At 38.6% G+C, this 13,334-nt stretch overlaps 1 protein-coding gene across 1 annotated transcript in view; it reads right to left on the reverse strand.

Moving 5' to 3' along the window:
• The window catches only part of WHAMM (WAS protein homolog associated with actin, golgi membranes and microtubules), a 25,985-nt gene that overhangs the window by 12,003 nt on the left and 648 nt on the right, over positions 1-13,334 (reverse strand). Inside the window, 5 exon segments of the mRNA XM_011953895.1 lie at positions 336-523; positions 4,398-4,563; positions 5,799-5,968; positions 7,021-7,171; positions 10,238-10,411. Of these exon segments, the coding sequence (XP_011809285.1) occupies positions 336-523; positions 4,398-4,563; positions 5,799-5,968; positions 7,021-7,171; positions 10,238-10,411 (849 nt within the window).

Here is a 13,334-nt window from a genome sequence, read left to right on the forward strand (position 1 = left end):
TGGCTAGTTTTTTGTATTTTTTAGTAGAGACGGGGTTTCACCGTGTAGACCAGGATGGTCTCGATCTCCTGACCTCGTGATCCACCTGTCTCGGCCTCCCAAAGTGCTGGGATTACAGGCTTGAGCCACCGCGCCCGGCCAAGAAAAAAATATTTTTAAGAAAAACATTTAAAAGCATTTTAACTATAGCCATGGATAAGTACATAAGCCATGGATAAGTACAGAAAAGTAATCACTGTGTTGGTAAAAACCTTATTTCAGTACCTCTTTATCCTTCATACAATAATAAATCTCTAGAAGAGAAAAGAAAAGAAAGCCGCTCTGAGCGTATCTACCTTTCTACTCCGGAGAGAGGCTCTTTTGGCACAGATCCTGCCCCGTTTAGACTCCAGCTGCTGGCACTGCCTTCTGAGTTCTTTCACTTCCAAATTCTTATCATCCTGCAGCCCCACCACACAGTCAATGACTTTAAGTTCCTCTGGACTTTCACATGGATCGTAATAGACAACCTCATTCTGTTTCTCTAAAAATGTATTAATGATTGTTTAAAACACATTTTATTATTTTTAAAAATGCATTGCATTTTTTTAAATGTAAGGAAAATAAAGATCACTTGTAATCTCACCACTGAGAACTATTAACATATATTAAAAATATACGTGTATATATACATGACTATATACATGTGTGTAAGTAGCATGTGTGTATATACATGTAAGTAGTGTATGCATGTATATATACATGTATATATAGATATACATATATACACATGCACACATACATATACATACTACTTACATAGCTACACATATCAATGGAGTTCTAAAAGAACATTTTCCATGGGATGGAAATAAATTTTTAGGCCAGGTACGGTGGCTCACACCTGTAATCCTAGCACTTTGGGAGGCCAAGGCAGGCGGAACACCTGAGGTCAGGAGTTCAAGACCAGCCTGACCCACATGGCAAAACCCCATCTCTACTAAAAATACAAAAATTAGTTGGGCACAGTGGTGTGTGCCTATAATCCTAGCTACCTGGGAGGCTGAGGCAGGGGAACAGCATGAACCTGGGAGGCAGAGGTTGCAGCAAGCCGAGATCGTGCCACTGCACTCTAGCCTGGGCAACAGAGCAAGATTTCATCTCCAAAAATTAAAAAAAGGCCGGGCGTGGTGGCTCAAGCCTGTAATCCAAGCACTTTGGGAGGCTGAGACGGGCAGATGACGAGGTCAGGAGATCGAGACCATCCTGGCTAACACAGTTAAACCCCGTCTCTACTAAAATACAAAAAACTAGCCGGGTGAGGTAGTGGGTGCCTGTAGTCCCAGCTACTCGGGAGGCTGAGGCAGAAGAATGGCGTGAACCCGGAAGGCGGAGCTTGCAGTAAGCTGAGATCTGGCCACTGCACTCCAGCCCGGGTGACAGAGCAAGACTCCGTCTCAAAAAAAAAAATTAAAAAAAAATTTTTTAAAGATAAATTTTAATGGCAGCATAGTATTCTCTAAGCAATCCATGTTGTTAGGCTGTTCCAATGTTCCATTATTATTCATTTCACTGCAATGAACATCTCTGTATAAATCTTTGTGTACACTTTTTATCACTTCCTTAGCAGATAAAAGGATCTTGATACCCACTGCCAAATTGCACTCCAGAAAGGCAATTTATATTCTACCAGCAATATATTATTAAGATGCCTTAGTCATATTTAATCTTGATTACATATTGATTTTTTTAAAGTCACGCTTACTGTAACAAATTCAAACCCTCCAGAAGTACATAAAATAAATAGTGAAATTTTCTTGCTCCTTCCCCAAACCTTCTGAGTCATTCTCAGAGGAAAAACATTATGAACAATTTGGCATGCATCCTTCCAGATTAACTTCTTTTTTAATGTAATTTTTTCCCTAAATATGTAAAATGCTTATAACCTGAAACTACTGCAAAAAATTGTGAATACTCAGGATTAAACTAAAAGTTCAGGATCTATGTGAAGAACTTTATTAACTTGGAGGAAATTTAGGAAAAAAGATTTAAATAAATGGAGAGAGACATACCATGTTCTTGGGTAGGAAGATTCAAAATTGCAAAGACCACTATTCTCCCCAAAGTAATCTCTAATTTTAAGCAAAATCACAATCAAAATTCCAACGAGTTTTTGTTTTGAACTTGATTCTAAATTTCATCTGGAAGAATAAAGGAGTGAAAACAGTCAGAAAACTTGTGGAGAAGTAATGCGGGGTTAACTTGCCTTATCAGACCCTAAAATGTGCTTCCAAGGTACAGTCATGGTAACAGTATGGAGCCAGCCGCAGAGCCACTCACAAACCAATGGAGGAGAACAACTCAGAAACAGACCAAAGTCAATCTAATGTTTAGCTTGAGAAATGTTAAACATTTAGGGAAAATGTTTTTAAAATCAGTGATTGGGACTGCTTAACAATTTGAGGGAAAGGTTCAGTTCCTACCACAATCAAAATAAATTCCACCTGGACTAAAGAATTAAATGTTTTAAAAAGCAACATCATAAACATACGAAAAGGAGACATAAGTATATACTGACATAATTTTGGGATAGGAGAATATTGCCAGACAAAATACTAAAAGCAGAAGCCATAGGGGAAAAAAATTGATAAATGTGACTTCATAAAAATTAAATATTTCTGAAAGGCAAGAAAATGCAAATGACAAGGAGAGATTATTTGTAACATATGACAGAAAATAGAGGATATTATTCTTAATGTGGAAAGGAAATATTCCAAAGAAAAATGGACAAAGACTATGAAGAGGCATTTCATAAAACAGGTACAAATGGCTCATAAACATATAAAATTTTGTTCAATATTCACTCATAATAAATGAAAATTGGAAGACTGTCATTTCCTCTGTCAAGTAAACAAAAATGCAAAAGAATGGCATGAGTCTGGGAAACATACACACTCATATTCTGCTGATGGGAACATCTTTTTTCTTTTCTCTCTTTTTTTTTTGGGGACAGAGTCTTACTTTGTCGCCCAGGCTGGAGTGCAGTGGTGCCATCTCGGCTCACTGCAATCTCCATCTCCCAGATTCAAGCGATTCTCCTATCTCAGCCTCCCAGGTAGCTGGGATTAAAGGCGCCCACCATCACGCCCAGCTAATTTTTGTATTTTTAGTAGAGACAGGGTTTCACCACGTTGGCCAAGCTGGTCTTGAACTCCTGACCTCAAGTGATCTGCCCCCTCAGCCTCCCAAAGTGCTGAGATTACAGGCGTGAGCCACCGCACCCAGCCTGGGAGCATCATTTTAAATGTACAACCTATCTAGAGGGCCATTATGTAGTATGAAATTTAGAAATCAGAAAATAATACAGAGGTGAGGAAAAATGTATCTCAGATGATTATTGTATTGTTATGTATCAAAATGTAAAATATACATTGCCCTTGACTCAAAAATTCCATCCTTAGAAATTTATTCCAAGGAAATAATCTGTCCTATACTCAAAGATATGGGTAAAGGAAAGTTCACTACACTACTGTTCAAAACAGCTGAAATTTGGAAATCATGGTATATCCATAAAATGGAATACTATGCAGCCATTAAAATGTTGATACTTTTATTATTCACTGAAATAGAAAGACAGTTATTATGTATTAAATGAAGAAGACTATTATGCATTGTATGCCTGTGTCAAAATATCTCATGTAACCCATAAATATATATATCTACTATGCACCCATAAAAATTAAAAATTTTTTAAAAAGATGTTACTGCACTTGGTTAGTTTTGGTTAAAAATTTATATTTTTCTATATCAGCATATTTTAAAATCTACAAAGTTAGAGAGCAAATTGTTACCACTAAGTGTCTCTCTTTTTTTTTTTTCCTTTTTGAGACAGAGTCTTGCTCTCTCGTCCAGGCTGGAGTGGAATGGCACAATCTTGGCTCACTGAAACTTCTGCCTCCCAGGTTCAAGCCATTCTCCTGACTCAGCCTCCCAAGTAGCTGGGATTACAGGCACGTGCCACCACACCAGACTTTGTATTTTTAGTGGAGACAGGGTTTAGTTATTTTTGTATTTTTAGTAGAGACGGGGTTTCACCATGTTGGCCAGACTGGTCTGAACTCCTAACCTCAAGTGATCCACCCACCTCAGCCTCCCAAAGTGCTGGGATTATAGGCATGAGCCACTGTGCCCAGCCAACCACTAAGCATGTCTAGATGATGGGATTAGGGTAATAATCATTTTTCTTTCTTTGTTTTGCTATGTGTTAACAATGAATATATTATTTGAATTAAACCACTGAAGGAAAACTTTAGGAAATTTTCAGATGTTATAATTTACAAAAAGTAATTGCTAATATGGTATTTCCTTAAATTTATAATTTAAACATTGTAGTCTATACACTTAAATATAAATTTTACCTTTTATAAGTCTTTTAAGGGAGTCCAACTGTGTAGTAAGCAGTATTTCTTCATTTTTTAATATCTCAAATTTAACTTCATATAGTTCTAACTGAATTTCATAAAACTGTATTTCTAATTCATCTACAACATTTATATTTTTTTCTTGTTCTGGAAGATCTTCCATCTTATTTTCATAGAAAAAAGAAAAGTAAGTTAAAATAAATTAGTATATTAAAAACAAACTTTAGAAGCATTATAGCTATTTTCTATTCCTTGTTCAGCACTAAATATAAAAAAGCAAATAGGAAAGAAATACTTTCATTTCATCTAGTGATGCAAATACTTTATATCATCCTTGAAACAGAGGAAAACATTTAGGTTTTGAGAAACATAAATGGCAGTGAGGTATTATTATGTATTGCATATTGGTGTCCCCCCAAATTTCGTATGTTAACACTCTAACTCCCAGTGTGATGTTATTTGGAGGTGGGTCCTTTGGAAGTAATTAAGTTCAGATTATGTCAAAAGGATAGCACCTCCGTCGTGGGATTAGTGCCCTTATTGGAAGAGAAAGACAGGGATCACTTTCTTTCTCTCTAAACATACACACAGAAGAAAGGCTATATGAGCACTCAGTTAAGAAGGCAGCTGTCTACCAGACAGGAAGAAGATCTTCACTGGACAGTGAATCTGCAGGCACCTTGATCTTGGACTTCCCAGCCTCCAGAACTGTGAGAAATACATGTCCATTGTTTAAGCCACCCAATCTGTGATATTTAATCTTGTTATAGCAGTCTGAACCAACTAAAAGACAGGTGTTTACAGTGTTTTCTGCTTTAAAGTCATAAGATCATAGGAAAAAATTTAAGTGACTATGATCCTTCAGTGAAGTATCTCTTTGATTATTTTAAAGTTCTACTGAAAACATTGCTGGACTGATTTTCAAGTACAGTACCCACTTCAATACTGAGCTCGGTGTTACTATAAAGTGAATCCTACAATATGGTATTTTGAAACATTTTAACCAAAGAAAAACTATGTCTAACCTTCCGTAGAAGATGGTGTTGGAATAAGTGAAGAAAAGAAGCTCTTTAACGATGCCTGGAAAGAAAAGTGCTATCTAAAAATAAAAGTGTGCTTTACTACATGGTCTCACTTATAAGTGGGAGCTAAGTAATGTGTATACACAGATAGTGTGGAATAATAGACACTGGAGACTCAGAACAGTAAGACGGTGGGAGGGGAATGAGAAATATTTAATGGGTACAATTACATTATACAGGTGATGATTATACTAAAAGCCCAGACTTCACCACACACAATATATCCATGGAACAAAACTGCACTTGTATCATTTATACAAAATTTTTAAAAAATAAGTGTATTTTTAAAACAAAGTTACATTTATCTTTGTCTTACCTTTCCCTGAATTTCAGCTCTTTTGTGATTTAAACACAACTCTTTCGCTCTCATGAGTTGCAGAGTCTCTCGAGCTAGCATTTGCTTAAGTTTTTCCATCCTGGGAATTGCTGTGGCCCAGGCAGCCTGGCCAAATCTCTTCGCATCCTGTTCCATTTCTTTCCGCATTACTGTTGGATTGTAAAAATAAAATATAATTACACCTCATTAAAAAGGGAAACATTTATCACACCTCCATTCTACCAGCAGAACATCCTTTTTAAAAGAAATTGTTTTATTAATTTTATTATTATAAAAATAATACATGGCCATTGATATAAAATTTTAGGCATTCCATTTTTAAAAAGACAATAATAAGTCATGATCTCACCTAGTTGAGGCAACTGCTTCTTATATTTTGCCACACTTGCTTCCATATTGTTTCTATGTCTAGCTGGACAGACAGGCTTATATGGATAGTTTGACCAAAAAACCAGGATCATCATTCTGCTTTATTATCTTGTTGATTCTGCACAATATATCAGAAACTCTTGCCACTCATAAAAAAAATCAAGAATCATGCTTAACAGCTACATAGTTTTCTGTTTTATGAATGTACCATAACTTAACAAACTGATAGACATTGTTTCCTATTTGGTGTTTTTATCAACAATTATTTAAGACTTAAAAAAAACTCCTTCACCCAGCCCACAAGCCCCTGCATGGTCTGACCCCTGCCTGTCTTGCCAGCATTTTCCCTCATACCACACTGTCCTACACTCTCTGTGATCCAGCCCCGCAGGTTTTCTTTAAGCTCCTACTTGCCAACTTCCCTCAAGCCAGGGGACATTTGCCAGTGCTATTCCTTCTGCCTGGAACACTCCTCACTTTTTCTTTTCTCTCAACTTCCATTTACCTTTCAGATACTGGGACAAGCACCACTACTCAGAGGCCTTCAGTGACCACCACCCTGATCAAGCCCAATTTCTCTCTCACAGACCCTCAGAGCCCCATGTCTCGCTTCTTTGTGCCATTTATTATCACTACCATTTTCCATGTGCTTCAATGAATAATTAAGATTTCTCTCCCTTCACCAGACTGTACAATGTCTCTTAATGCTTGACACTGAATTCTCAGCACCGAGAAAACATAGTGCCCAGTGAGTAAGAAGGACTCAAATGGTATTTGAATAAAATGACAATCAATTACATGTATCTTTGTATAGCATTCTTTAAATGATCACCTGCTAATGCTTTTACTGTCTCCTTAAAATAATTCACTGTGATATCTTGAATAGAGACAACAGCTTCTTCAGCCCGTCTGGTCCACTCTTCAGCTTCTTTCTCCAGGGCAACTACCCTTCTAGGACCTAGGTCATCCTCATCCAAGGACTTCTACAGACAGAAGGGAAAACTGTCTTAGTAACAGCTAATACTTATGTAGAGCCATTAGGAAATTGAAAGGAAATTGGTCACATGGATTAACTATACTACTACTCAGTCAATTAAATTTTCATTCATTCAGCAGTCCCTTACTGCGTATGAATAAGGTTCTAAGTTGAGCACCACCTGAAGACAAAAGGACACTCTGGGGCATAAAGGGGAAAAAAAACCTACTTTCACTTCACATGCCTAGAATAACTTTTTCTAGAGAGGAATGCTGTCAAATTATGCTTCTCTCTATTAATAATACACAATTGTTTAAATAAGTGATCTGTGTTGTCAAGCACACAGTGTAGGGCCTGGAACACAGCACTTAAGTGTTAGCTGTTGTTGTTATTTCTTTTAGGGATATGTAATATAATCATCTAAAAGAAAATATCTGTATATTCATGCTTATAACGTACTGGTATTGGACTGAATGTTTGGGTCCCCCCAAAATGCATATGTTGAAGCCTAAATCTCCAGTGTGATGGTATTTGAAGATGGGGCCTTTGGGAGGTAATTAGGTCATCAGGTGGAGCCCTCAAGAATGGGATTCATGCCCTTATAAAAAGAAGAGGAGACACAGGATCTCTCTCTCTCTGCTCTTCACCATATGAAGACACAGCAAGACAGTCCTCTACAAATTAAGAAACTGGCCTTCACAAGACATTGGATCTGCCAGCACCTTGATCTTAGACTACCCAGCCTCCAGAACTGTGAGAAAAAAAGTTTTGTTGTTTATAAGCCACTAATCTATGGTACTTTGTTATAACAGCCTGAAGTAAGACATGTGCTGCTATGTCATCCAACTTGCAATTTCTCTTCTACAAAGCATAAGAAATATGTACAAGTTAGCCAACAAGGAATTACAAATCAAAGCCATAACCAGATACCACTTCACACCCACTAGGATGGCTGTAACCAAAGAGACACACAATAACAAGTGTTGGTGATAATGTGGACAAATTGGAACCCTCATTTACTGCTTTTGGGAATATAAAATGATGCAACCACTTTGGAAAACCATCCGGCAGTCTTTCAAAAGGTTAAACATTGAGTAATCATAGGACCCAGCAATCTTACTCCTCAGTATGTACACAAGAGCAATGAAAACATATGTCTACACAGAAACTTACACACAAACATTCACAGCAGAATTATTCATAGTAGCCAAAAAGTGGAAACAACCCAAATGTCCATCAACTGATGAATAAAATGCGATATATTCACACAATGAATATTACTCAGCAATAAAAAGAAATGAAATCCTGATATTTGCTACAACATGGATTAGCCTTGAAAACATTGAGATGAGTGAAAGGACCACATATTGAATAATGCTGTTCCTATGTCCAGAGTAGGGAAATCCACAGAGACAGAAAGTAGATTGGTGGTTGCCCAGGGTTTGGAGTGACTAATGGGTACAGGGTTTCTTTTGGATGTGAAAATGTCCTGAAATTACATAGTAATGATCATTGCACAACTTTGAATATACTAAAAATCACTGAATTATACATCTTTAATCTGTGAATGATATCTTAAAACAGCTGTACTTAAAGAAAGCAAAAATACAGGCAGGGTACGGTGGCTCACGCCTGTAATCCCGGCACTTTGGGAGCCCGAGGTAGGCAGATCACCTGAGGTCGGGAGTTCGAGACCAGCCTGACCAACATGAAGAAACCCCGTCTCTGCTAAAAAAACATAAAATTAGCTGGGCATGGTGGCACACGCCTGTAATCCCAGCTACTCGGGAGGCTGAGGCAAGAGAATCACTTGAATCCAGGAGGCAGAGGTTGAGGTAAGCCAATATTGCACCATTGCACTCCAGCCTGGGCAACAAGAGCGAAACTCTATCTCAAAAAAGAAAAAAGGAAAAATATATGCAAGAAGTAGACTCTCCAAATAATAGACTTTCAAAATAATGAACAGAACAACTTTATCCACAGGTTAGAGTGGCATGAGTTTCATCTAAATGTGATACTATTTTTATAGTACAATCATCTGGCAGGGGTCATGAGATTATATGTGGAAAGATGGCCCAGTGCAGGGGGCAGAAATCAAGAACCTCTTAGGTGTCTTCTGATTCCCATTGTTGAGACCCAAGGCAAGCTATTTAACTCCTCTGGACTCTAGATTCGTTTGTAACAATGGAATAAGAATGCCTTTTCTGAATGGTGTCACAAGGTTGTCTGATGGCTCAATGAAGCAAGAGCAATAACAGCATTTACTAAAATTTAAGTTACTGAATTACAATCTAGGGTCCTGCTATTTAAATTTTCATCCTATTTTAAGAAATCTGCATGAGTCCTTAGAGGAAAACAAGCTGAAGCAAACAAACATCACATCAAAAACAATTCATCAGGCCGGCCTCAGTGGCTCATGCTTGTAATCCCAGCACTTTGGGAGGCTGAGACGGGTGGCTCGCTTGAGATCAGGAGTTCAAGACCAGCCTGGCCAACATGGTGAAACCCCATCTCTACTAAAAATACAAAAGAAATTAGCTGGGCATGGTTGGTGCACATCTGTAATCCCAACTACTCAGGACGCTGAGGCAGAAGAGCTGCTTGAACCCGGGAGGCGGAGGTTGCAGTGAGCACAGATCGTGCCACTGCACTCCAGCCTGGCTGACAAAGGGAGACCCTGTCTCAAAAAAAAAAAAATTCATTGCCAGAAAAAACATTTAACTCTTTCAAATCTGCAGGAATCTTAAGCTATTAAGATGACCAACGTAAATGTCTTCATTTTCTATCAATGTTAAATATAAATTCAGTATTTAAACATAAGGGTGAACTAGGCATAGTGGCTTACACCTGTAATGCTATGCTTTGGGAGGCCGAGGTGGGCAGACTGCTTGAGCTCAGGAGTTCGAAACCAACCTGAGAAACATGGCAAAACCTCATCTCTATCAATAAATAAGTAAATACATAAATATAAGGGCAAACCCAAACAAAAAGCAACTGAACATTAAGTATAAATAAAGAAATAATATATGACAATGTGAATCTGACAAAATAAAAATTAAAAAAAAAAACATACCAAAATATCAAGCTTACATAAAGTTGCAACTTCTCGCATAGCCCTAAATGGTTGCAATAAGTACTGGAAGAACATGGTTGCCACAGTAACTAATTCCTGGTACGCTTCATCTTCCTCTTGGTACAGTTTCATTAATGCTACCATGGTGTTGGCTTTTCCATGTCCTTGAATAACCTAGAAAGCAAATGTGAATAAAGCTTGAATCAGGACAGTATATTTAATACATACCCAACAAACTAAAGAAAGCTTCATGTTCTCAACTTTTAATATATCAATTTTAAATATTGATTAAATAGGAAAATGTTATCATCCTCCATCAAAAATGCCCAATAAAACAAGAATGGTTAAGTAAAGTATGATATATCCATGGCAGAATATTATTACTGTAGTCATTCAGCACTGTGCTTCTGAAGACTGTTTAATAATATGGAGACTTTTGGCCAAGCACAGTGGCTCACGCCTGTAATCCCAGCACTTTGGAAGGCTGAAGCAGGTGGATCACTTGAGGTCAGGACTTCAAGACCAGACTGACTAACATGGAGAAACCCCCTCTGTACTAAAAATACAGAATTAGCTGGGCGTGGTGGCGCATGCCTGTAATCCGAGCTACTGAGGAGGCTGAGGCAGGAGAATCGCTTGAACCTGGGAGGCGGAGGTTGAGGTGAGCAGAGATAGCGCCATTACACTCCAGCTTGGGCAACAAGAACAAAACTCCATTTCAAAAAAAAAAAAAAAGGAGACTTTTATAATATTAAATGGAGAGGCAGAGTGCAAAACTTAATCTCAACTATGCGCTAAGTATGCAGCGGAAAGGACCCAAAAGAAGGTTTGAGGTTGTGGATATTTTTTCATTTGACTTTTCTGACTGTAAAGGTTTTGTGAGGCTGTATTCCTTTTTAAAAGCTCATTAAGGGCCACGCCTGGTGGCTCACACCTGTAATACCAGCACTTTGGGAGGCCAAGGCGGGCAGATCACGAGGTCAGGAGATCGAGACCATCCTGGCTAACACAGTGAAACCCTGTCTATACTAAAAATACAAAAAATTAGCCGGGCGTGGTGGCAGGCACCTGTAGTCCCAGCTACTTGGGAGGCTGAGGCAGGAGAACAGCGTGAACCCAGGAGGTGGAGCTTGCAGTGAGCCGAGATGGCGTCACTGCACTCCAACCTGGGTGACAGTGCAAGACTCCGTCTCAAAAAAAAAAAAAAGAACTCATAAAATATTACAGAGCTGTCTCCAAGTACTTCAGCATGTTGTTTCTCTTCATGTCCCAGGTTAATAGTCCCATTAAGCCCTTAGCAGTGAACTCATTTACAGAGCCTCAACTGTGGTTCCAGTATCTGCTGGTTACAGCTTCTGGGGCAAGGCAGAAAATAAACTGAACAGTGTATAATCTAGGTGGACTCACTTGGTAGGAAATTATTTTACTCCCACAAGAGAAATAAAATCAAATATAGATTTTTTTCAACTAATACATTCTTAAATTCTTCTATTTCCATCCTTCTGCTTAAGGATAAAGTGATCTACTTTCAGCTGTAGTTTTTTATCCAGGTAATATTTTTTTTTTAAGTGAAAGCCTCGCTACACAAAATTAAAACACACACGCAAAAGTAAACTTAAGGCAAGTGATGCACTTCAGCCTTATTTCTTAGACTACTCAGAAAAATTCCAGAGTTAAAACATTCAGCTTCATTTTATATATCCTAGCAATACTAGCAATTGATCTAATTCTAGAATCAATTGCTTTTCTATTCTAAATATAAAGTAAATATTAAAATTATATATTTGGACATGTTTTGAATTGAATCTTCCCCTCCCAACCCCTCATTTTTAAGTTCCAAATAAATATGTGAACTACACTAATGTGAACAGCTAGCTCAACAGTATGAACTACATTCATGCTATAGTACCCCAGAGTGAAACTTAAATTTGGGAAAACTATAACTTTTCTGATAGTAACTACAGTAAAATACATCATATAAATGTTCGATTTTAAGGAGAAACCACCTATCTCTATGGGAAACCGAGTGTGTAAAAAACAAATCTGATTCAAAATGATACCATTTTTGAAACTCCCCTGTGGGTTTCACCTCATATCCTAAGGTGAAAATGATAAAGTTGAAGATCAAACGCTGACTGGCATGAAACTCCCCTGTGGCTTCCTCATAAAGTGAAATCAACACATGAGAAGTGGGTGTGTAGATATTTACACATAAAACCCACAGTACAAAATGACCCCACTAATGAGCTCCTTTTATAAAATCATTTTAATTTAGAAAGCTTATTCTATATTTAGCTTAGGCTGAATTCTTCTCTTCACCTCCCCTTCCTCAAAAGAATGCACAGAAAAAAACCATTCAGGTTAATAACAGCAGTGAGCCGAGACTCCAGCCTGACTCTCCTTAGTAAACTGTGGGTGTGCATTTAGAAGGCATATTTTCTCTTAAACCCTTCTATGAACTTGTACTTCCCCATCCCCTTAGGTTCAGTAGCTTTACCACTCAAATAATTACTCTCTCTCAAACTACCTCTTTCAAGCTTAAAAGGGCACTAATGCGGTTATTTCAAACTGATGAATAAAGTTCTTTCTGCCGGCTTTCCATTTGACTAAGTATGTATTACTTAAAACAAAACACCCTATCTCCTAAAAGCCATTTCTTCTATCCCATTCGCGACGTTCCCTCATACACAGACTTGGAATTGCTTACATTTAGTCCGTGTTATTCTTTCCTATATGGATGGGCTGTTTTCAGTTTTGCTTGCAATATTTCTGGCATTTCCCGTTGCAACATCCTGCTCTGCCAGCATCTTCAGGGCAAAGGTTAGGGGCCTAGTCCAGCTCCGAGCTGCAAGTACACTAGGCTCTAACTTCGCTGGTCCTCTCTGCAGGCCCTCCCGGAGCTACCGCCGGTTTCCCGCAGCGGTCCAGCGCAGGTGAGGGCACCGGGGAGCCCGCGGCCTTCTCCGCCCGCCGGCTCCTCCCTGTCAGCCGTCAGCCAGGGCTCTCGGTGCCGGGGGAGCCTCCCACAGGTTCCCAGGCCACGGAAGCGCGGACGAACGCCGGCGGCCCGGCCTCTCTTACCTGGCGCAGTCGCGCG

This window comes from Colobus angolensis, unplaced genomic scaffold (genome assembly GCF_000951035.1).
Source record: "Colobus angolensis palliatus isolate OR3802 unplaced genomic scaffold, Cang.pa_1.0 Scaffold376, whole genome shotgun sequence".
In the NCBI taxonomy this organism is placed as follows: domain Eukaryota; kingdom Metazoa; phylum Chordata; class Mammalia; order Primates; family Cercopithecidae; genus Colobus; species Colobus angolensis.